The sequence below is a fragment of the Diadema antillarum genome, unplaced genomic scaffold (assembly GCF_040938485.1).
Source record: "Diadema antillarum isolate AM-2024a unplaced genomic scaffold, OU_Dant_1.0 seq00000908_RagTag, whole genome shotgun sequence".
Classification (NCBI taxonomy): Eukaryota; Metazoa; Echinodermata; class Echinoidea; order Diadematoida; family Diadematidae; genus Diadema; species Diadema antillarum.
Window position 1 is genome coordinate 457,874 of NW_027271765.1, and position 24,651 is coordinate 482,524.

The 24,651-nt window shown below is 38.0% G+C and overlaps 1 protein-coding gene across 1 annotated transcript in view; it reads right to left on the reverse strand.

Annotated features, from left to right (window-relative positions):
* LOC139741178 (GDP-fucose protein O-fucosyltransferase 2-like) overlaps positions 1-21,085 on the reverse strand; it is a 31,715-nt gene extending 10,630 nt beyond the window's left edge. Inside the window, 4 exon segments of the mRNA XM_071651771.1 lie at positions 18,124-18,326; positions 18,328-18,380; positions 19,072-19,325; positions 20,911-21,085. Of these exon segments, the coding sequence (XP_071507872.1) occupies positions 18,124-18,326; positions 18,328-18,380; positions 19,072-19,325; positions 20,911-21,071 (671 nt within the window). The 5' untranslated portion in view covers positions 21,072-21,085.
* Between the last annotated feature and the right edge of the window lie 3,566 nt (positions 21,086-24,651).

The following is a 24,651-nucleotide window of genomic DNA, read 5'->3' on the forward strand; positions in this document are numbered from 1 at the left end:
TCATGATGTATCATTAATTGAATTAATGATACATCATGAAAAAGTAATTATTGTTTATAAGCTACACATTTTGCCTTTTGAAAAACATATCATTACATTTCATTTTTGTAGTATCTGCAAAAAGAGGATTCAGTTTAATAGCACCAAACAAACACTATAACGAAAACCCCCAAAACGTGATTCTGATCACAGTTTACACCATGATGTAAAACTTCCGTTGGAAGTGCAGAACTAAATGTCATAGTGACTTGGACAGGGTAATGAAATTTACTACATACCGGGTGTCCCAAAAAAAGCGGAACGGTGGATTTTCAGTACCTTGCGTTCTAAAAGTGATATATTTTTTGACATCATTAGAAAGAGCATCTTCCGCAGAAGACCATGGTACCAAAATTATTAGGTGATCCGAGTATCCTCTCGGATCACCTTCTGTATCTGTACTGATTCTTTGTTTTTCTTCTTCTTCTTTCTCCTCAAAAGTTGTGTATCGCTAATCTCGGAAAGTCCTCTTCCTATCAATGTCAAAATTATACCATATATGTATCATGTCCCAAAGACGAACCTTCTAATAAAATCATAGTGATTAGTCGACCGTGACGTCACTATGACGTCATTATATGAAAACACATTCTCAATCATATCTCTTTCATGGAATGAAAATTTTCAATGAAATTTACGTCACATATATTTCAAGTCAAGCGCATTCTACTCATATAATCAAAATTGATATTTTCTCTTAAAACGTGCGCGTACGCGCGCGTTGAAATATTTGTATGCTCAAATCGAGCTCAAATTTTTTTTGCACACGTTTCAGAACATTTGGAGCATTTTTTGAAAAATTGAAAAAATTGGACGGACACGTACGCGTGCGCACATATACGCACGCACAGCTCATACGCAATAGAAATTTCCTGTTTTTTCCCACTTATCGGATGCCTAAAATGTCAAGGAATATTTCTACCAAGTTTCAAGTCAATCCTACTCAATATGACGTCACACGGGCCCGTCAAAGTTGAAATTCCGCGCGCGTGTCAATGGCGATATACAGTGCAACAATGCCAAAAAAACGCCAATTTTGAATCCGATTTTACTCGTCAGGATGGACGGTGATCCCCCATTTTCTTTACATATTCTGAAAGCTGATGAGTTGTACATGTCATTTCATGGGTTGGCGATGCTGGAAAAATGATTAAAAGATATCAAATTTCTTAATGAAGTAAAAAAAGTAAATTTTTAAAATGACGTCATCAAATTTCAAGTTCACTCAAGCATATCTCGATTATTGTTTTGTTGATTTTTGTCCAAATTTCAATATGTTGTAGCTTATTAAATGGTCTTTCAGTCACATAGTAACAATATTTTGATTAGATGACGGCATCACCTCGTAAAAAGGGATTAAAGGTAACATCGTCAAATTTGACGAGTTTACGTGTTATATCTATGGGAGTGCAGTTTTTCTGGAAATGAAAACTGACATGACTATCTTTATCGAGCACTATCTCACTTATGCTTCGGTGAATTTCTCTACGATTTTAATATGTTGTAGCTGAGACTTTGGGCTATCGTGAATGTGCCCTTCATTTTTTCATACGGTATCAGGATCACGTCCAAAAACTTGGTTGAAATCAAAGCCTATCTTCGATGTATTTTCATATTTCTTTCTTTTTCCAACTTTCTTTGCAATAACTCAAGAAAAACATACCCTATCACCACCATATTTTGCACATGTTTAGTTCATGTCACGTACATTATTTCATAAAATAACAACTACTTCATCGGACGCCATCTTGGGTATGTTAATTAGGGTCAAAGGTCATAAATGTTTCATCCTCTATCTTGGTGAATACATGTCCTATCTTTCCCATATTTTGCACACATAAAGACTGTGTTACAAGGATCATTTCACAAAATAATCACTTTTTGCTCAGATGCCATCTTGTCTGTGCAGATCGGGGTCAAAGGTCATATGTACTTCTTTCTTTATCTTCGTTATGACGTGTTATCTCTATGGGAGGGAATTTTTCTAGATGTGAAAATTGACATGATTGTCGTTATCGAGCACTAGCTCACTTACCCTTCAGTGAATTTCTCCCAGATTTTAATATGTTGTAGCTGAGACTTTGCGCTATCGTACGTGTGCCCTTTGTTATTCATACGGTGTCGGGATCACGTCCAAAAACGTGGTTGAAATTAAAGGTTATCTTCGATGTATTTTCATATTTCTTTCTTTTTCCAACTTTCTTTGCAATAACTCAAGAAAAATAGCTCCTATCACCCCCATATTTTGCACATGTTTAGTTCATGTTACGTACATTATTTCATAAAATAACAACTACTTGATCAGACACCGTCTTGATATGGAAATAAGGGTCAAAGATCATAAATGTTTCATCCTGTATTTTAGTAAATACATGTCCTATCTCTCCCATATTTTGCACACGCAAAGACCATGTCACATCGATCATTTCACAAAGTAATCACTTTTTGTTCAGATGCCATCTTGGCTGTGCAAAGTGGGCTCAATGCTCAAATATACTTCATTCTGTATCTTCGTTATAGTGTGAACGGAATTTGGTACCATAGATGGCAGACCTGACTCCCTTTTAAAAATCAGTATCCAAACATCACACAGCCAATATCCCTTAACACAGATGAAACCTATATAGTCATGCCTATATTGGGATCAAAACTCAAATCATTGATTTTCAAAAGATCGGATCACCTAATTTGTCAGTCTTGACAAATTCCGGGTCTAGTTAAATTTGGTTCTGTAATTTTTATTCTATGCCAATTTCTGTAAATGCAGTCATTTTCAATTTTTTGTGACTTGTAAGATAATAATTTGGGTGCGACACGCGTTCCATACGATGAATTGTGTAAGCTCGGTGATCCATGTCAACAAAAGATAGCGCTTTCATATTGGACGCGCACACACACACACACAGACACACACACACACACACGCACATACATACATCCATACATGCCCAATGTGAAAGCTGTATCTTTTGTTGACATGGATCACCGAGCTTACACAATATTCACCGTATGGATCGCGTGTCGCACTCAAATTATTATCTCATAACTCGCAAAAATCCGGTGAAATTTGAAAATGACTGCATTTTCAGAAATTGGCATAGAATAAAAAGTACTGAACCAAATTCAATGATTTTGATATCATTGTCTTCTGCGGAAGATGCTCTTTCTAATGATGTCAAAAAATATATCACTTTTAGAATGCAAGGTACTGAAAATCCATCCTTCCGCTTTTTTTGGGACACCCTGTATATAGACATTATCACAAGGATGTACATAATGCGGAATCAATAATGCTATCCTAACATAATGATAAAGACATTAAGTTCCGCATTCTGATTTCTGAATTTTTTTTTTTTTCAAACAGTATCCTTGCCTGGCTAAATAGTTTGCTATTGCATGTTTGTTGGGGGAAAGCACTCACAATTTAAATGCTATTCACATGAATTTTGGCACGTTCCCTCAAAGTGTCACAAATACTCCTCAGTTTGAATTTGTAATTGAAAGACATACTATTTAAGTACTTGCTTCACTTGCTATGGGAATAACATTTAATTTCATGCTACAATTCCATGACTAACAGTAAATTACATTAATGCTGGGCAGGCTGGTTTCTGTAAACAACACACGAACACTTGGAATCCAACCATAAGATTTCACTACGACTTTGATTCCCATGAAATTGTAAGTTCACTATAAAATGGAATCAAAATAGAGCATCATTACAATTCTGAGCTGATGTCCCCAGGTTATGACCAGAAAGAAAATGAACCGCAATGATTACGGGCCTTTATGAATGGAATGGAAGAAGTAAACATGTCAATCAATCAAACAAGGCTGAAGTGAGCGACATGTCACATCTCCCAAAGGTCTCGCTGACAGCAGGCGCAGCCAAATTCCAAGACGACGGCATGAAATCTCCTCTGGTAACATGAACAGTGATTTCTGAGCATTTTAATGGCTAGCTTTTTTTTTTTCTCTGTCTTTTTATTCTATTATATATATTGTCTCTCTCTCTTTAAAAAAAAAAAAAGTTTCTGCAAATATTTTCTTGTAATGCGGGTAGATGTTCCACTCCACCATGAGAGGCAAATGTCAACCTCATTATACTAATGATCCACAGGATCCACAAGATCTTAATGAAATCTAGCAGGAATTGACCAAATGGAAAAAAAAAAACCAGTTAAACTCTGGATTTGTGAGATTTGCCTCATGCCAGAAATACCCTACATGATCTCGTAGGCATTTTCAAAGGGAGTGGAGATCTACATGTCAAGATAGTAAATTTGATATCCATCAAATGCAGTCATCTCCACGACATTCGTCACAATCAAACATGACCGCGTATTTAGTATTCCATCACCTGACAGCCCATCAACAGGTTTCATGGTGTGAGGACCACCAAATTTGTGTTAGAATAGAGAGGGAAACATGTTAGAGAATCCTTAAATATTTACTAACTGGATGGCTTACAGCACATGATAAATAATGTTAATGTTGTGTTCTTAATATAATGCCTATAAATGAACATTTGGTTTTTACTACTAAATTACCATTTATTCATTTCAAGCCAAAATTATGTCAAAAACATGTTCATCATTCCCAGGTTTATGATACAGATAAGGATGAATACAATCCAAGAAATAATAGCATTGCTATGGCAACTTAAAGGACTGGTTAGTAACGTTACGAAAAAAGGACATGACAAAAAAATCAATGTCTTGTAACAAAAAGTGTGCAAAAATTCAAGTTACTTGAAACAAAGTGTTGCATTAATTTCAATTATTGCATCATGACAAATGTTCACACAATGTTTTTTAGCAGTTCGACCAATAATTTCTTAGCTAGACCCCCAAAAGCATGGTTAGTAACGTTACGGTTAGTAACGTTACATTTGTCCGGAGTAATTCCGCAGGTCATTTCACCCTTTTGTAATTGACAAAATGTCACATGACTTCTGGAGTATTATAAATGTATTTATCTTTTACCCTTTAGCAAAACTTTGAGGAAAAAATTTCAAAGGAACCCACTGTACTTAAAGTGCTCTGTGAACCTGTCATTTAATAAACAGTAAACACGCAGTCAACTAACAAGTGTGCAATAATCAATACAAACGACAGTGAAAACAACAAGTAATGGATCAAAGGTAAGAGGTATAATATCAGACCACAACCAACCACTGCACAATGTTAGCAACATTTCAACTGACATTGTAAATGGTCTCGTTACATATCACATCTTTGCCACACCCGCCTCAGGCAGGTCTTCACCATCTGTGAGTTAATTAGACACTTACTGCCCAATACTCCGCCCTTCCAAACGAGTCGTGGAGGACTCTTTCTCCTCTGTCAATCATCACTGTTCTGAGGGCGGATCACATGGACATTGGGTGAATAGAAATCATAAAATGACATCGTTTGAATATCTTTAAAATAGTGTGGGGGGGGGGATGACAAGCACGTGCAGGCGAGTGAAACCATGGAGCTGGACAACAGAGTTATTGACCGATTCTGTGACGCGCTATGTGTATTTTTGGCATGGGCGCAGCCATAGTGGGTGTCTTAGCCGACCCCCCCCTTCCCATTCCCCACCCCTCTCCCTACATTAGCACGCGCGCAGAATGAAAAACTGCTTTAGCCAATAGGCGTCTCGTACTGAGTGCGCGAATGCTTGCTTAGTGCGCGAACCTTTGTTACAAGTGCGTGATAAACATGTCGCCCGGGGTGGGGGAGAGCAGGGGGGGTCAGCTCAGACACCCACTATGGCTGCGCCAAGTGCCATGAAATGTCTGCTGCCCTCAACGAACCTGAATCGGTCAATACCTTCTGGTAGCAGCTTTCTCCTTAAAATGCAATTCTGCACCAAGTTTGACGTGACTTAAAATTTGAGTAAAATTTGTAAAATCAAATGAACTGAATAGCAGAAGTTTTGACAGAATTCATACACAATAAAGAAAGTTAATATGATATCGCCAACTTTCACATGTTTTTACAAAACAGTGATGCTGGGAACAATCATATTTGCATATGTTGCAAAGTGTATGCACTGTTTCTCTCATTAGCTTCATTTGTACTGTATTTTGTATCATACTTCATGACTTGTACTAATTACAAATTCTTACACAATATAATTTGTCAAATGTATACTTTGTATTATGTATTACCTTTTGTTGGATTGGAATAAAGTATACATGAATTGAACTGAATTGAATTAAATTAAATTAAATTGAATTGCATTGTATTGAAGTGATGATGTACATCTTCACAAAACCCCACTTGACCTGAACACACGATCTCCCACTAAGCTTTTTCTAATGACATGAACCTGATATTAAGAAAAAGGAATATCCTTCACATGTAAAATTTATTTGTATTATATGCAATGACTTTCTTCCTCTTTGTCCATTAAAGAAAAAAAAAATGGGGGAGTACTGTGTTATTCATATATGATTTTACTCTTTAACAAAGTGAACTTAATCACAACATGGTATCGTACTATCAGTTCTCCATAATTGGGAACAAATATTGTATGCTTACTGGGAAATTTAAATTGCTTTCTTGAGAAACATCAATAACGCATTACTATCAATATGCACTGATGAACTGAACAAGGAGGATGATGGGTTACACCATTTACTCAATTATAAAGTGGTCATGTATGGATCCCAATCAAATGATTGTCCAGGAGCATTAATCATGTGACCAGTCTTTCATTTTGCCTAAGATGCCCTGTGGGCATAAGTTTTTTACCACGGACTGTGTACTAATGACTACTAAGAGAGGTGGGCGTGATTGTGGCTTGCTGTAATCACGCTAAATGACATCCCAATTGAATACATTAGCAATGTGCACTCAATCACTTACAAGCATGCGCTCAATCACCTATTTACCACAAACGAGTTCGTGTCAGCAGCCTGTGTGATTGAAACATTTCTTCGGGCATCTTGGCTTTTTTCAAAAGCAAGTTTGACATGTAGCTGACTGGTATTTACCCATAAAGGTGAATGCAAAGCAGTTCATAGAACCATTTTATAAAACAAATAATGCACAGGCTTGAGTACGGAATGTCAGTGGTTGTGCAACATGAACTCGTCTGCACCTACATATGCATATTACACCATTGTATAGACCTTTGAGTGCCCTGCATTTCCTCTAACACCCTCTGACCTGAGCATTGTTTTTATATCTTTCTCTCTTTCCTCCTTTCATTCAACTGCAAAATGATGTATCGGCTCGGGAGGCTGATGCCAAAATGAACAGTGATGGCACAGAAACTGCTGGTACATGTATGTGAATAAATACAGCTTAACCCGTTGGAGACTAGTCCGGAGCATACTCGAGCACGTGCCTATGGGAAATGCGTGTTGTAGTAAAATCAGCCATTCAACAACGTACGGGTTTTTAAAAACAGTTCCTTAGTTTTGTCTCTGTGTACTTGTAGTAACTGTTTACCTCCAGTCTGCACTGAAGTGTGACCTCAGTAAGACATTGAAGTAATGACATAACAAGATCATGAAGACCACCTCATTCTCCATAAGGTAGGATCACAAGGACATCAGGCATTGGACTGTACAAGGTTTGGGGATTAACTCACTTCTAGGGATGTAAATTTCATACGAGCGACAGAGTACTGGTTACTCAACACAGTGCCATTTAGACAAAGCCTAAACTCTCAGTTCCAGCCTAAAATCTCAGATTCAGCCTAAAATCAAATTTAGACAAAATATTCAGACTCAGCTTAAACTCTTCGAATCTGCCTGACCGCTGAGATTCAGAATAAACCCTTAAATTCTAAGTCTAATTGTTAATTGAGCCTGATTGTAGATTTAGCCAAAATACTCAAGATTCAGGATAAAACCTCAGATTCAATCAAAACTCTCAGATTCAGCCTAAACACAGATTCTGCCTTTGCATTTAAGACTAAAGCCCAATTGTTCAGATTTTGCCTAAATCTTTAGATAACAAACCATGCAGACCCAGTTTAAACTCTCAGATTCAGCCAAAAAACTCAGATTTAACCCAAAATGCCCATACTCATTCTCAACTTTCAAACCTAATTTAGCTCAAACACTCAGATTCAATCTTGAAAAGCTCAGATCTAGCCTAACATTCAGACTCAGTCTACACTTTCACATTCATCCAAACCCTAATCCAGCCCAAATGCTCAGATTCAGACCAAACTATCAGATTCAGCATATCTCTCAGAGAGGTCGATCACCTCCACCAGGTTTGCTACACACACTTGTCCACCCACTCTTGTCAATTATCTCCATCTGTGGAAAGTCCAGCATTCATTTATCTCGACAGACTTATTCAAAACTTATGAAAACATGCGATAAGATTTTTTTTTTTTTTAAATTTGACCTTTTCAGCCCACACAACACCCACATCTTTCAATCTGAAATTCTCAAATATTGACCATTTTTCGGTATCAGCATGGAATACTCATGTCTTTATCCTACAGAAAATGTTACCTCCTTCTTGCCTGAACTACTTCACTTCAAACTCAGATATTCTTCAATATGGATCTAGGAATGCTTCATATTTCCATACCCTGAAGTGAGAAAACCTCATCCACGAAGTGAATTGTATGCTAAGGTCCTGTAGTGTGGCATTCAACTCCTGACGGTATAAAAACTCCAGTTCCAAAAATATATCCAAAGATAAGTTCAAAGTGTATCTTTGAAAAAAAAAAGTTGCATGACGTGACGTACATATCAGGGATGTGCAGTATATGATTGTATGTGTACAATTGTCAGTTTCTTGGGTACATTTGCTATCTAGCAAACTGTGCCAATATTGCCCTACAATGAAGATTTTTTTCTCCCTATGCCCCTGACATTGAGCCTGTCACACCACAATTGTGTGAACAATTCTGTCTTCTATAAGCTTACCTACCAATCTATATCTAAACTGGTCATTTCCCACTGAACTTGTGGCAAGGAAATTTAAAATTTGATCAGGGTACAGTGACCTTTGACCTTTCATCCCATCCATTTATGCAAATACTTATCTACAATTATTTGAAGAAAATCTAAGACTTCTTAATACATAAAAGTAACAATGGATATTCCTACGTGAAGTTACACCTCAGAATTGGCAGTGTGAGTTACATTTTGGTGACCTTTGACCTTTAACATGAAGGCACCTGCAATCTAGTAATCAAAGCATACTACACACATGTAGCATACCTGGGCCAAATGTAGTGAAGATCCACCACAGGCATTTTCTTTTAAAAAGGGAATGCAGAATGAAGGATTGACAACATAACAGACAACCTGAAAAAAAAAACAACAACAACAACAATATGGCTACTGATGCCTCCGCCATAATGCATGATTCTCCCAATAGGTGTATAGTACAATGTCTTGTCAATGTGTGATGACAGTTTCACATTTATAACTGGCAAAATATTGATATGACAGGTTTGTCAGAAATTTCTTGAATGTTCACTTTTCTCAAACTGGGTTTGCTATAATTGTCTAAGGGTGCAGGTACACATATTTTGGGAATTGAGGATTTTTACTTGACTTCTGACCAACCCTGTTATGAATTTATGTATTGAGTAATTTTCAAGGTATGAAGAAAGAACGTAATTACAGTACAATTTTTTTTTTCATTTAAACCTGACCTTTGACCCTTAACCTTTGACCTTTAACCTTCTGAGTGGAAATTTCCCAGAGAATCTCCATTAGGTAATACATGTATATATTACATTTTAAAACTAATAATGCAAGCATTGCATTATATACTAGTATATGAGGGAAACAGTAAAATTTTGAGAAGTTGACCTTGACCTTTGACCCCCCCTGACTATTGACCCATGACCCCTAAATTCCCTAGATAATCCCTGCCAGTCAGTACATGCATATGTACCAAGTTCCATAAATCAGATACATTGAACCATTTGCGAGAAAAGTGAAATTGCAACATTTTCACCTAACCTTTGACCTTTTGATCTTTGACCTTATGACATGAAACTCTCTCTGGAAAATCTTTACGCAGTAGTACATGTCTACACTAAGTTTCAATGAAATACCTTCGGGCATTGCATAGATATGGGGGAAATAGCAACATTTTTAGCATTTGACCTCGATCTTTTGACCTTTGACCTCTTGCCAATGTCACTAAAATCTCCTCAACTAATTGCCCCATCATACATCATCCTTAAACAAGTTTGGTGAAAGCTGCTTCATCCAGTTTTGAGTTATCACGTAAACAGATAAATTTTAGGATTTGACCTTGATCTTTGACCATTGACCTCAGTCCGATTTCACTAAAAAACTTTTCAAGTAATTGCCCCATCCAACAACAACAGAAGAAAACAAAAATTATATTTCCTTTTTGCACTGGTGCGATAATACAGATTGGAGCCTCTGGTAAAACGCATTTGTTCAATGATGTACTGAACTGTTCCTCAAATGACAGAAGCGATCATGGCTTTTACCTTGCATCAGATGCTGACTGGGATATGAGAGCATGTGAGCCTGAATATGGAGCGTAGAAAAGCACCCTATTTTTAGCATTATTGCCACAGGAAAAAGTTGATGTTCTTAACTCTTTCTGTGACAGGATATTTGACAGTCTGTACAATGCTCTAGGAGTTTTCTGAGCCAATCAGCACTCAGAGCACTCAAAGGGTTAAAGCATGCATGTAGAGTTTTTAAACACCACAGCACCGTCAGCTTTTCATCAAGAAAATGACATTAGGTGAAATGAAACAAAGGGTGCAATCAGACAGAATACCGGTAGTGTTTTCCCTTAAGTTGGTCCCTGGAGTGACAAGATTTTGTATATCATCTCAAACCTATTTCTGGAGAGGGAAAAAAATAACTTTTTACATTTTCATAGCATTTTTGCAAAATGATATCAATGTTGACGTCAAATAATGCCAAAACACTGATTTGGATTAGAATAATAAGTGTTCTGTTTTTAAACCCAGATCAGTATTTTGGATCTACAAAAATTGAATTTGCAGACATCTTAACATAATACATGACGTCCCTGGGGTGACAAGACCTCAGATTCATTTTGGCAAATTATGCCAAATGCGATATGAGGTCTTGTCACCCTGGGCCATTACGTGTAGGTATCCTATTAACCCGTTGAGGACGAGTCCCGAGTATACTCGGGCAGGTGTCTACGGGAAATGCGTGTTGTAGCAAAATTAGTCCGTCCTCAATGGGTTAACCCTCCTCTGCCACGCAAATACTGTTTACGAATTGAATAATTTTGTAGTACTCTGTGTCATTGACATATTTGGAAGAGGTACGACTGCATTATAACCTCAGATTCTCAGTCAAGGAGAAAAAGCAGAAGCCATAGAAGATATTCAACACAACACTTTCATGAGAAGGCGCATGTTGAATAGACTGATTTGTGACCGCCCAGCTAAAAACCACAAAAAGTTACAGATTACAACAACTCTGAAACGGACCAAAACATATCACTTGGGTTGATTGACTCAAATTCTTAAAGGGACTGTACAGGACAGGTTGAGGTGAGGATTCAAGTTTATAACATTTTTTTTTTGGTGAGACAATAAGAAACCTCATATGAAACATGAAAGACCATGTAATTTCAAGATGGATTCAATGTTTATTTGATGAAAATTGGCCTTGAAATGGCTGAGATATCCAAAAAAGTGATCCTAATAAAATTGACTAGCCACAATTTTTATTAGGATTTCTTTGTTTTACGTTGTTTTTAGATATCTCAGTCATTTCGAAACCAATTTTCATCAAATAAACTTTTGATTCCCATTAAAATTGTATGCTCTTTAACATTTCATAGAGTGGTTTCTAAATATCTCGCAAAATGTTACAAGCTGAATCCTCACCTCAACCAGCACTGTACAGTCCCTTTAAAGTTTGTCTTACCCTGGAGAGTAGAATATTTTCTCTTTCTACTGTCAAAATTTGGTGGCTTTAAACAAAACAGAAATTGAGATATAAGTTTATTTGAACAATTCTTTTTTTTTTTCAGACAAGCACTGCTTTCAAGGGGAATAGAATATGTTTTCATTTACAGTTCAGCACTGCACACCTACATGATCCTAATCTGTAATTTTTCTTTTCTCCCTTTCATGTGAAACTGCACCCCCTAACTCTCTTATTCCAATCAAATACTTTTTAAATGGGTGTAAGGATGGTCCAACATTTTTAACAAGCTACATCTCATTTTAAAGCTTAGAGCTTAATACATTTCTAAGCTATGTAGAAAAGTGGAAATTCATATTGACCTACTTTTTGCTAGTTTTGAGCAGGGCAAACACATTTCATCATTCAACAAACTTATCTCTAGACAGAACAACTCACGATAGAAGTGGTAAATCACTCGATGCAAAATTCACAAGAAGGAGAATGAAACCCAAATATATGTGATTAGTGAATTGAGGGAATACAGCAATATCAGTTGAACACATCAGTGAAAGTTTGAGGAAAATCTGACAATCCATTGAAAAGTCATGAAATTTCAAAGTTTTGGTGCTGCCATCGCTGGATAAGATGACTGCAACACTTTGTAGCATCATGTACAAAAAAAAAAACAATATAAAGAAAATTAAATATTCTATTTTCCCTTTTTTTTAATGTAATGAGAGAGCATTTGATTTACCTCTTACAGAAGGTAGGGGGAATGATATCATCTTTAACGTAATGTCAATAATACACTGAGGGAATGTGTACTTTCATAAAGAATACATTTTGTCGAATTCTCTTTATATTTTCTATATATGATTGTTTTCCATACATGTGAGGTCACAAGCTGTAGTACCTGGGTAGTCTTTTCATCAAGGGATGGCTGCACTGAAACTTTACAAATTCTCCTCAAACTTTCATTGATGTGTTCTACTAACATTCCTAAATTCACTCAATCCACATAGGATGGGCTTCACTCCCCTTTAAATGTTAGCACACACTAATCTCACATCAATCACAAGCTTCATTAGAAATTAGGGGAAAAGGATATAACTCCATGGGGAGAAAGAGTCACTTAAAACACTTTCTCTTCCGGTGCAGGATCTTCTGCATTTAGATCAAAATATTGAACTATTTGATGCCTTTCATGGCCGATGTCCTTGGGTTGTCCGTTTATCGCCAGAAGGGAGTTAGCAGCATACAAACTAAATTGGAGTTGATGCCTTTGCGGCAATGATGATACTTTTGATGTTTTTATTTACCAAGCATATATGATTCCAAGAAATTCGGAGGAAGGGCGTTGAGAGAGGAGAGTAAGTTTTCTACGACAAGTAAAGCAGCACTGCTACTCATTTCCCTAGTCATGTTTTCATACAAGTTGATACATGGTTTCACATGAATTTTAATGCGAGGCCAAGCACCATGACTCCCCACAGTGACCCCACATCCTTTAAGTCATCGCACCACGACTCCTGCAACCTCCCCACACACACATCCGACAAGTTTCTCGTCTAGTCTCTTTCAAAACTCACCTTGAAACTTTCTAACTTATCCCTTCACCACGTCCAACCAATAATGCATTGCAGTTTGTTTTGCAACTATTCATAATATCTTGTACTCCTGTTTGTGCACTCTATTCTTCTTCTTCTTTTTTTCAGTCAATAGTTTTTAATATATTGCGTTCATCTGCATTTTGTTTTGAAAAACTTCAGACCTGTGTCTTGTTTCTCACCAAAAAAAAACACATAAAAATTCATGCTGCAGGAAATATACAAATGACATTTTGCAAGGCATCATAAATGTACGTTTATATACATATTCTTGTCAATTCTTTTTTTTTTTAAATCTCATGGCAAGTCCACACTTTGCAGCCACTTATTGCATCAATATGTTGCGATCATTAAGTTTGTTTTAACATCACTTTTTGTACATGAATGAGACCGGGGAGACATACCAAGAGCTTGACATATCAGAAAAGATAGTCTCTCCTCAGATTAATGCATTAATTGAATTGGATGTGGGTATAAACTGTGGGTGTGTGAGGAGGGGTGGGGCAGGGGGAGTAGGAAGGCCACAAAATGGAATCCAAGTTCAAGAGCAGCTACCATGGGAACAGTGCAGTACACGTGTGAAGCAAACTTTGCCAAAACTCATTCACCAGTAGGCAATCTATGAGTGTGCAAATGAATGGTGACATTATCTGGTTTGTCTTCCCCCTATTTCCGGCAAAAAAGGGAACTAGTGCAGTGCCAAACTTAATAGTCATTTACACTCCACACCAAAAGCTACAAATCCTACTCACATGTAACGGGTGTAGCAAAAACAGCACTTGATACAATTTTCTAACACTCTACATGTGGAATGTTGGCAGCTTCCGATACTGAAATCATACCCAACCAGGGAACAAACTGTTTATTGAAAGTAGTTCAACCCCCTTTCTAGTTGATTTTTACCAAACAGAGCATTGCTAATCACAGCAGAAAAAGTTTTATTTAGTTTTGACGAAAAATGAGATTAATTGAGAGTAATGGATTTCTGAAGATTTGCATGTTTTCACAAAACAGTGTTATAAACCTTAATCACATTTAAACTGCAAATTACACTTAAGGTGATGATGTCATCAACTAACAAATCTCCCGCAAAGTGTACAATACAAAACTTTCCTAGATTTCTTTCTTAAAATGAATGGAAAAAGAAGAAGAAAAAAAGTATATACCTCACATCAAAGTACTCCTGAGTTGAGAGTTATGTTGATGTGATGATTTTAACAAGGGGACTTATCATTGTTATCAAAGTCATTTAGAAAAACATGAGATTTCTATAACATAATCTAACATAACAATTGCCCAGTTGGGAGGCAGCAACACCATTGCCTCAAATGTAAAATTTGCATTAATATGCGATTAACTGAAATCACTGTTCAATGAAAAACAAGGCAAGTGCCAAATTGTGTCTCGCCCATTCGCGTACAAGGAATTAATATTTTTTATAACTCCCAGAAGTTGGTTGACCTGCTTATGACCTTTGACCTTGTGGTGACCTTCAACACCCCAAGGGATATTTACCATCCAAGTTTGGTCACAAACGGACATAGGGATCAAAAGTTATGAGCCACAATCAAAATGTGCCTTAAAAACATAACATTGGGCCCTAAAAGTTTGTTGACCCCTGTCTGTGACCTTTGACCTTGTGACGACCTTTACCTCCCCAAGGGACATCTTCCAACCAAGTTTGGCCACAAACGGACAAAGGGATCAAAAGTTATGAGCCATAAACGAAATGCACCCTAAAAACATTTACATTGGGCCCTAAAAGTTCATTGACCCCTGTCTGTGACCTTTGACCTTGTGGTTACCTTCAACTTCCCAAAAGACATCTACCATCACCCAAGTTTGATTGTCATTGTAGCAACATGTGCTGAGTTACGTGTGATAAGAGAGTCTTGCAAGTAAACTTTAACGTATGACCTCAAATGACCTTTGACCTTATCATGTGACCTCTTACGGCACCATAATATGAAGGTACCCCCAGTGCATCCATCACCCAAGTTTGATTGCCATTGTAGCAACATGTGTTGAGTTGCGTGTGATAAGAGATTCTTGCAAATAAACTTTAACATATGACCTCAAATGACCTTTGACCTTATCCTGTGACCTCCAACGGCACCATAACATGAAGGTACCCCCAGTGCATCTATGACCCAAGTTAGGTTGTAATCCAAGCAACTTATGTGAAGTTATTTGTCAAAAGAGAGTCTTGCAGGTAAACTTTAACATAGAAAAGAGAGTCCTGCACATACTCTTTAATACATGACCTCAAATGACCTTTGACATCATCACATGACCTCCGACAACACCATAACATGAAGATACCCCTAGTGCTTCTATCACCCAAGTGTGGCTGCCATTGCTTTAACAGTTGCCAAGTTATGCATCATAAGAGAGTCTTGCAGGTAAACTTTAACATTTGTGACGGACGACGGACGATGGACAGAGGCCATTTGGATCCCTTAGTCTTGCCTTCACCTCCGGTGGGCGAGACAAAAAATATACAACTTTAAATATCAATAACTTACCAATTTTTGTCTCATATTATGGAAACATGCACTGTTCCATTTATTCAAATTAACTCTACTAGACCGTCAACATCTCGATTCACGTTTTTGCTTGCATCATCATCATCCTACAGACCCATGTTGTGACTTGGTTGAGGCATAACTGGGTCTTCTATAGGGTCTGATAATTCAAATTTTGCCTAGAAACTGCATCCTGAAGACATTTTCTCTCAGCTACTTCAAACAGACTCTCCATGATATAGGATGTGTGACAATTAACAGGTCATTTTTTTTTTTTTTTTGTAAATCATAGGCAAAGTTTTCAATTTTGGTCTCACAAAAAGTGCAATACACATAAAGATTCACTCTCATTCACTGCAGATTTGCCGCAAAAATTGCTGCAAGATCAGCTACAACATTTTTCATGGCAGTTTCTCATATAATCACAGTTCTTCTTGCCAGCCATCAAAAGGTGGAGCTTCCACTTTCATAATAGAAACAAGGAAAAGTAGAAATAATGCCGTGCGTAATATATGTCCCCGCCGGAAGTAGCATTTAGTAGCAAAATGTACAATATAGGTAAAAAATCAAGGTCAAAGGTCAAAGAAGTCAAAGGTCAAAATTCTGTGTAGAAGTTTTGAAGCTCTCACCTAGTGCCATCACATAAAGGAAACAGAATCGAAATCGGGTTAGAAATGGTGAAGGAGTAGCATTTTGTAGCCAATGTACAATATACACATTGTAGGTTAAAAATCAAGGTCAGAGGTCAAAGAAGTCAAAGGTCAAAATTCTGTGTAGAAGTTTTGAAGCCCTCACCTAGTGCCATCACATAAAGCAAACGGAAGTGAAATCGGGTTAGAAATGGCGAAGGAGTAGCATTTTGTAGCAAAATGAACAATACAGGTCAAAAATCAAGGTCAAAGGTCAAAGAAGTCAAAGGTCAAAATTCTGTGTAGAAGTTTTGAAGCCCTCAAGGAGTAGCATTTTGTAGCAAAATGTACAATATAGGTCAAAAAATCAAGGTCAAAGGTCAAAGAAGTCAAAGGTCAAGGTCAAAGGTCACGACTGAAATTCTGTGTAGAAGTTTCAAAGCTCCCATGTAGTGCTATCATATAAAGCAAACAGAATCAAAATTGGCTCATAAATGACAGAGAAGTAGCAAATTGAAGATGTTGATCACACACGGACGCACACACGGACACAATGGGGGAATTAAAATTGCACCATCTACACCAAATGAAGCAAAAAATTCATTCCATTAGACTGCAGTTATCTTCATTTCTGCTGGCCAGTTTTTTTGACGGACATCAGCACTGACACGCAACAGTAAAATTTACGCATACAAAAATCAAATCAACTGGAAAGAAGTAATGTAATTCAACTATAAACTAATCATTGTTTGCAGTTTGAATTATTGCCTGCACTAAGAGTAAAAGCCAAAATTTGATAATACTGACTTTGACAGGAAGTGACTTGGAATTAAAATGGACAAAGACAAAGCTGACTCCAGATACAGTTGAACCTCTCGTATCCGGACAAGTTGGGACCGGGGCTCATCCGGATAAGGGATTTTGGCCGGATACGGGAGACCCAATGCTTTATACATGTACATATACATACACATGTACTGATGTAGCCCATTGTAGTACCACATGTAGTAATGTGTATACTGCAACCTTTTCATTGTTACATTTGGGGATGTTTGGGGATGTTAAAATGTCTGAAGGTAAGCAATTTGGAAGGAAATTTGATGTAATGTATGTTAATCATGTTGGAAGTAATATGTAATTCATGTGTGTTTGTGTAGGAGTTCTCATGGAGTTGGGAATCCCCCTTTCCTCCCGTAATTATTAAAAAAAAAAAAAATCACGGCGAGATTGCGTCCGGATAATAGAGAGATCCGGATAAAGGGAGGCCGGATAATAGAGGTTCAACTGTATATGTACATTAATACTGCTCCAGCAACAACAATTGTATTGTTCAGCAACTTGCTATGGTAAGTAATAAACTGGACCAAAATGCCCTCATGGAAAAAAAGAAAAAATATACGATATATGTAAATAGTATATGTTAGAAAGGGAAACATATGTCAAAAGATACAAACTATAAAACTTACCTGGCAGTGATGTTCTTGGTGAGGTAGGGAACCAGCGATCCTGCCACCCCTTGGATGGACAGACACCTGAAGTTGAGTGCATAGGCCTCGGAGTAGCCCCAGTACCACCCTCTGTATCGCCCCTTCTCGTCCTGCCTGTATGTGGGAGGGTCGTTGCACTCTCGCTCTGCCATCCTCTCTTCCCACTTGCCATTGGTCCAGCCCCTCTTTATAGTTTTGCAGATACACATGCTCCTCAATTTCTGGCTTGCCTGTAACTACACATCCATTATCAGAAAAGAATGTTGAGTTAAAAACTATAAAGAGGATGATGGCTTACCTTAGCTACAATACACACTTTTTTGCTTTTGTTCCACTGTGAACAGGTTAGTCATGCAATTTAAGTTTAGATAGAAATTTAAGTTTAAATAGCAAATAAAAGATACAAACTGTTGAGAGAGAAAGAGATTTTGATGTGAGGTTTGTCTGAGGAAACTATCCACTCAAGGTTACTGGGAAGCAGTTTGAGAACTTTGGAACTTTAAGTTGCAGAAAGCAAATTTATACATTCTATCAGAACATCACTCTGTACTGCATACCCTCTTCCTTTTTTTCTTTCTTTCTTTCTTTTCTTTTCTTTTTCTTTTTTTTTTTTTTTGGGGGGGGGGTCAAATTATTTGATTTGTGCCATTATGTTAAGACAGGTGTTAACTCAAATTTCTTCAGTGCCGGGTACGTTTTACATTGAGGAGGTGCACTTCGTGCTGAAGACTCATACTGGGTTTCCTACATAAATATCAATGCCCAATTGTTGATAAGATCCATTCTTTGGTATACATTCTATGGCAGGTCTGTATGAAATGCTAACATGACCACTCACACAACCAAGTACTCGGATGTTATTCCCAAGTTTTTCTAGTTTCTCGAACAACATGATCTGGACCAAGGGCAGAGGGAACTCAAACTCACTTTTCACGTAGTCTTCAAATTCCATCACGGGCACGTGCAGGTTGAGACTGGGCACGTCGAAGAACACGGCCCATGGGATGCGTATCTGCTGCACATTCCTGGACTTCCAGTGGTAGAGTCTACCCCAGGGTGGCAGGACCAGGATCCATTCCTCTCCCTCCCGCCTCAGCTGCTTGACAAGGTTTGCGATACGCATGTACACATCTCTCCTGAGGTTGAATCCCTCCCCTGGGTTCACATCGTACAGCAAGTACCTGCACAGATTCGTTGTGTAGGAACATATTACTTTCACTAATATTACACAATCTCTGCTCATTGTTTCCAGCAACTACATGTATGTACATTCAAGAGTTAGCAAGATAAACATCTTTAAAGATCCCCTAATATCCATGTATGTTGATTTCTGCTGATGTGAATAGGTCTGCAAATCACAGTTCCCAAATTGTTTGATGAAACAATGCTATTGGGTTTTTGGGGGATTTTTAAAAATAGATTTTTAACAATACCAGTATTCTTTAACATTTTTTCTGCATCCACTAAGCTTCATTCCTGAAAAACAAATTAATTGACTTTCATGATGTCATCACCAGTATAGCTGGCTGAAATTATGCCTTCTGTTACGCAGCCTGACACTGTACAACTATACAAGGACTACCGGTACTTACAATGTCACTTGTCAGATAGTATGATACCGAGTCTGTAATATGATAGTTATTGTTAAATGTATACATGTGCAAAATGTTCTAGGATTGATAGTATGGAAAGAAAAGTTGTGGAATATTATTGTAGAAAACCTGCCTTGCTATTGTGAGCTGGTGTACCAGGCCCATTATGCCATGGCAAGGTTCATACATTACTACATACACTAGGTGTTGTTATGCCTATTTCAGCCGATTTTACTGTTGATGAACATGACCAGCACCACGATTTTAAAAGTGGGGGCCCAGTTTATTAATTAATATTATTATATTTCCTGCATCCTGGGTTTCATGAGATTTCATTTACAAGCAAAAAAAAAAAAAAAAAAGGCCTTCACAGAGACTCCAACCCAAAAGCACCTTCTGATCTGGAGATTCTCCCGCCTGAAACACCTAGCAAACGGGAGACTCCAAGTTGATGTGTGCGAAGCGCGAAGTTCCTAGGGTTCTAGATGCTCCCTGGTGCTAACGAAGGCTTATTGTTGCAACATACAATGCAATAAGTAAGAAATCCTTTTCAACGGGAGACACAGAGCCAGGGCGGGAGAAATTAAATCTCAAGCGGGAGAATGGGAGACTTTGCAAAAATGGGTTTTCGGCAGGAGATCTCCCGTCGAAAACGGGAGAGTTGGAGTCTCTGCCTTCAGTGCAATTTCCTCTGCTATGACACTTGACCCCTCCCCCCCCCCCCCCCCACATCAGCCTGTGGCCCGCAGACCCACTCCACCCTATCCCCAGGCCCCATCCATCCCCCCCCCCCCCTCTACACACACACACACACACACACACACACTCACACACACACGGGACACACTAAAAAAAATTCCGCGGTCCCTGGTGCATAGAGTCTAGACTTTATATAGACAGTGACAGTAACCCTCAACAACAGCAAACAGTGGTAAGAATCTTATATAATTGTCTGGAGAAGATGTAATCCTGTAAACGAAACCCTGCAAGAGGAGGTGGTCAATTAGATGTTCACCATGGCCTGTGACCATGCTATGCTATGGCTATGCGACCTCGCGGATTCAACATTTTCCGAAACTTTCACAGCATGCCGAGAACAATAACATATTATGCGACATGTGGGACTACGCGATTGTCCCCGTCAACACTGATGATCAGGGACAGGGATGCTTACCGAACTGGTTTCGCCTGCCCCACGTTTAATTGTCTTTGACCCCCGGGCGCAAAAACCAAATCATCCTGGACATAATCAGCTTGTACTAAAGCGGAGGTTACGATGACAACCACTACCAACAGAGAACGAAGGTGCTGTCCAGCTTTCGGTCGAACCTCCATCTCCTTGTCGACGTGTTGACTGCAGTGCTCGTGGTTCTAAGATAGTCTCAATGCAAGCTTTTCTGCGCTTCGTTGCTCATTATTGAATAATTCACACAGCTGTGACAGAGGTATGTTTTGTGCCTTGAGAATTGTCACAAGAGACCCTTGCTTTATAAAGATTTTTTTTTTTTTTTTTTTTTTTGGGGGGGGGGGTCTTTTTGACGGAGGTAGTTATGATAAAATTGACGACAGATTTCTAAGGTGACATAAATGGGGTATAGGGTATGTGCTTCTGCAGACTAGACTAAAAACTAGCAAAACTTTCCTCCACTTGGAACGTGCCAGAGCGACACTCTTTGTGCATTTTTGTCTTGTTTGTGACAGTTTGTTTGTAATAAAAGACTAGCGGAGTAGAAGTGCAAAATAGGAGTGCCAATGATATTCATTTAACTAAGATATTCTTACAAAACATTTTCAGAATGTTTTACCGTGGAAGAAACTGATTCCCAACTCCCTGTTTTACCGACTAGTAAGCGATCCTGATATACCCCATCCTAGTTGACTTAGAAGGCATCGAGAAGTTGTTACTCAACATTAAGGGATGGTACAATATCATTTCGGTTGAGATATAGGGCTTCAGGTTTCCAACTTTTTTGATGATTTTTTAATAGATAATGAGAAACAAGACAAAAACAAGAAAGCTTGAGATATGAAAGAGCACAGAATTCTAAGGGGAATTCAAAGTTTACTTGATGAAAATTAGTTCGTGAAATGGCTGACATATCCAAAACAAAGCGATCATAATAATGTGGGACCCACCTTTTATTAGCATTGCTTTGTGACCTACCTTTTATTAGGATCACTTTGTTTTACTTTGTTTTTGGATATCTCAGCCATTTCAAACCCGATTGTCATCAAATAAACTTTGAATTCCTCCTAGAGTTGTAAGCTCGAACACTTCATAAAGTGGTTTCTCATGAGTATCTCTTAAAAAGTTAAAAGCTGAATCTTCACCTCAACCGTATACCATCCCTTTATTACAACAAAGGCCATAGGACCCGATTTGATCCAGAACCAAGTCCTCGAGATCACACCTTCAATGATATTCATCTTTCAACATTCACTGGACACAGGTGACCTTCCTCTTGACTGGAGGAGAGCTACCCCCCCCCCCTCCGTTTAACCCTATAGGGCCTACAGCGCAAGGGGGCACACTGTGCCCCATAAGTACTGAATTTGATGATTTTTTCCTAAAATTTTATTGCAAACATTTTGATATATAATTTAGCTATGTCCGATGTTGCTGATTGCCATGGCAGCCGTAAACTTACAACCATGTGTCGTGTCGTCAAGTCATTTTTTTTTCTATACAAGTAGTCCTGTTGCTGTCCCAGTCTTGTCTCATGTTAATTAGTTTGCTTGTTGTTGTTTTGTGTGTAACTGTTTGTCCGTCTGTCTCTCAGTGAGCTCCCAAACCTTCTGTGCCGCTTAGTTGCTGTTTTCAATCAATCTTTGTTTCAAATCTTTTATCTAAGAGGGGCCCACACTCTACAAGCTCTGTCTTTTTAGTGGGTCCCTCCGGGTTTTGTTTTGTTTTTTCACACAATGTATATTGACAATTATTTCACTTTCGTGACTCCTATGACTTTAGCAACCATTGTAATGTATCCTTACTGCAGGTTTTTAATTATTTTTTTTCTTTGTATAAATCTACATGCATCATTTTTGTCACTGAAGAAAGAGAGATTTATGTTTATATATTGTGAAAAAAAAACACAAATAGATTTAAACTAAACTAAAGTGAACTGATTGACACTAACACCATAACAGATCTCTGGTTGCTTTGAACATCTCCAAAGCTTTTGATATTATCCCTCACCAAAGATTGCTTCACAAGCTGTAGTTTTATGGCATTCGTCAATATGTAAAGCAATGGATATCAGTTGTTTTGTTTAAACCAATCATCTTCAGCGTGTGTGCATCAACGGGAAGTGAAACGGGAATTTACCCTGTTCTAAGGGGGTCATCCCCGCACGAGACCGACATCCGCGAGTGTATACGACATCAAAAAATAGGTCCATGAGCCTTTTATTACAGCCCACGAGTTATATACGGCTCACGAGTCATATAGGCCCTAGCCCATAAGTTTATGTTCAAACTATATAATGGCATGTTTTGAGGCGATGACATCATCAACTCACTATTTGCGCGTTATATTGGCAGTTCAAGACTTGTTTTTGTGAAACGTCACAATTTCATAACTTTCCTAATTCTTATCCGATTTCGATAAGATTTTCACTGTTGCGGTTGAAAAACTATACTCTTTCTTTTCAGACACACTTTGGACTAGTCTGGAGTCCCCGTTTAATAACCAAGAAGAGTGCTGTGACGTTGGCCACGCTCTCATCAGAGTCATCCAGTTCCTCGACATCTTTGAGTGTAATCAACACATCATTAAAGAGTGTAATGTCAAACGGGCAATCGGTCTACTTGTCCACTAGTATCTAATTACTGCAACGGAGTAAGCCTCTCGTTCACGTCTCAGCCACAGCAGCAGCAGTAATGGCGGTGACCGTAGATCAACATGCTAAATCATACCTACAAAGCTTATATACCTCATTATCTCTGCATGTTGTAATCTTTGACATCATGAATGACGTGGCATATCGTCACTCACAAACTATATCGAGACCGTATGGTGTCTTCAACCATTGATTGATCCACAAAAGAAAACAAACTCTCCATAATTTAATGATTTTCATCCCTACTGACTATAGGCCTATAGGGGTTAATGGGAATAAAAAGGAAGGTGGTGGTATCTGTATCGGTATTTGGGGTATGATTAACTAGATAATACAAACATGAAGTAGTATTAGTAGCGGTATGTAGCAGTAGATAGTAGTGGTAATAGTAGTACAGCCTTAAGCAGTAAATAGTAGTGGTATCGTAGTAGAAGTAGTAGTAGAGTAGTAGTACGTAGCAGTAGTAGTAGTTATATAGTAGAAGTAGTGGCAGTAGTAGTAATAGTAGCAGTAGTAGTAGTAGTAGTGGTATAATAATAGTAGTAGTAGTAGTAGAAGTAGTAATAGTCACTGGTAGTAGTATAGTAGTAGTAGTACTCTCTAAAAAAAATCGAGTGAAAATTTTCACTCTAAAAAGAGTGAATACAAAAAATCTTCGAGTGATCCCTGACGTCACTCCAAAATGAGTGAAAATGAGCATTTTCACTCAAAATTCACTCCAATTTCACTCGAAATTCACTCTTTTTTGTATTCACTCTTTTTAGAGTGAAAATGTTCACTAGATTTTTTTTTAGAGAGTAGTAGTAGTAGTAGTAGTAGTAGTAGTGGTAGTAGTAGTAGTCCTTAGCAGGAGCAGTAGTATATAGGTTTTCCCGGCCCAATTTCGCACTTTTGTCAGTCCATTTGATAGAAGGTTCATTCAGTTTAGCAAAAACCGTCGTTATCGCACAGTCTGTCTTTCAAAACTGCAACTTGTGCGTTCACTTTAGCATTTCGATCAATGAAATTTGCACATGTGGCTTTCGAATTCGTAAAAAGGGAATTCAAATTATTGACTGGTACTCAACGTTGATTCA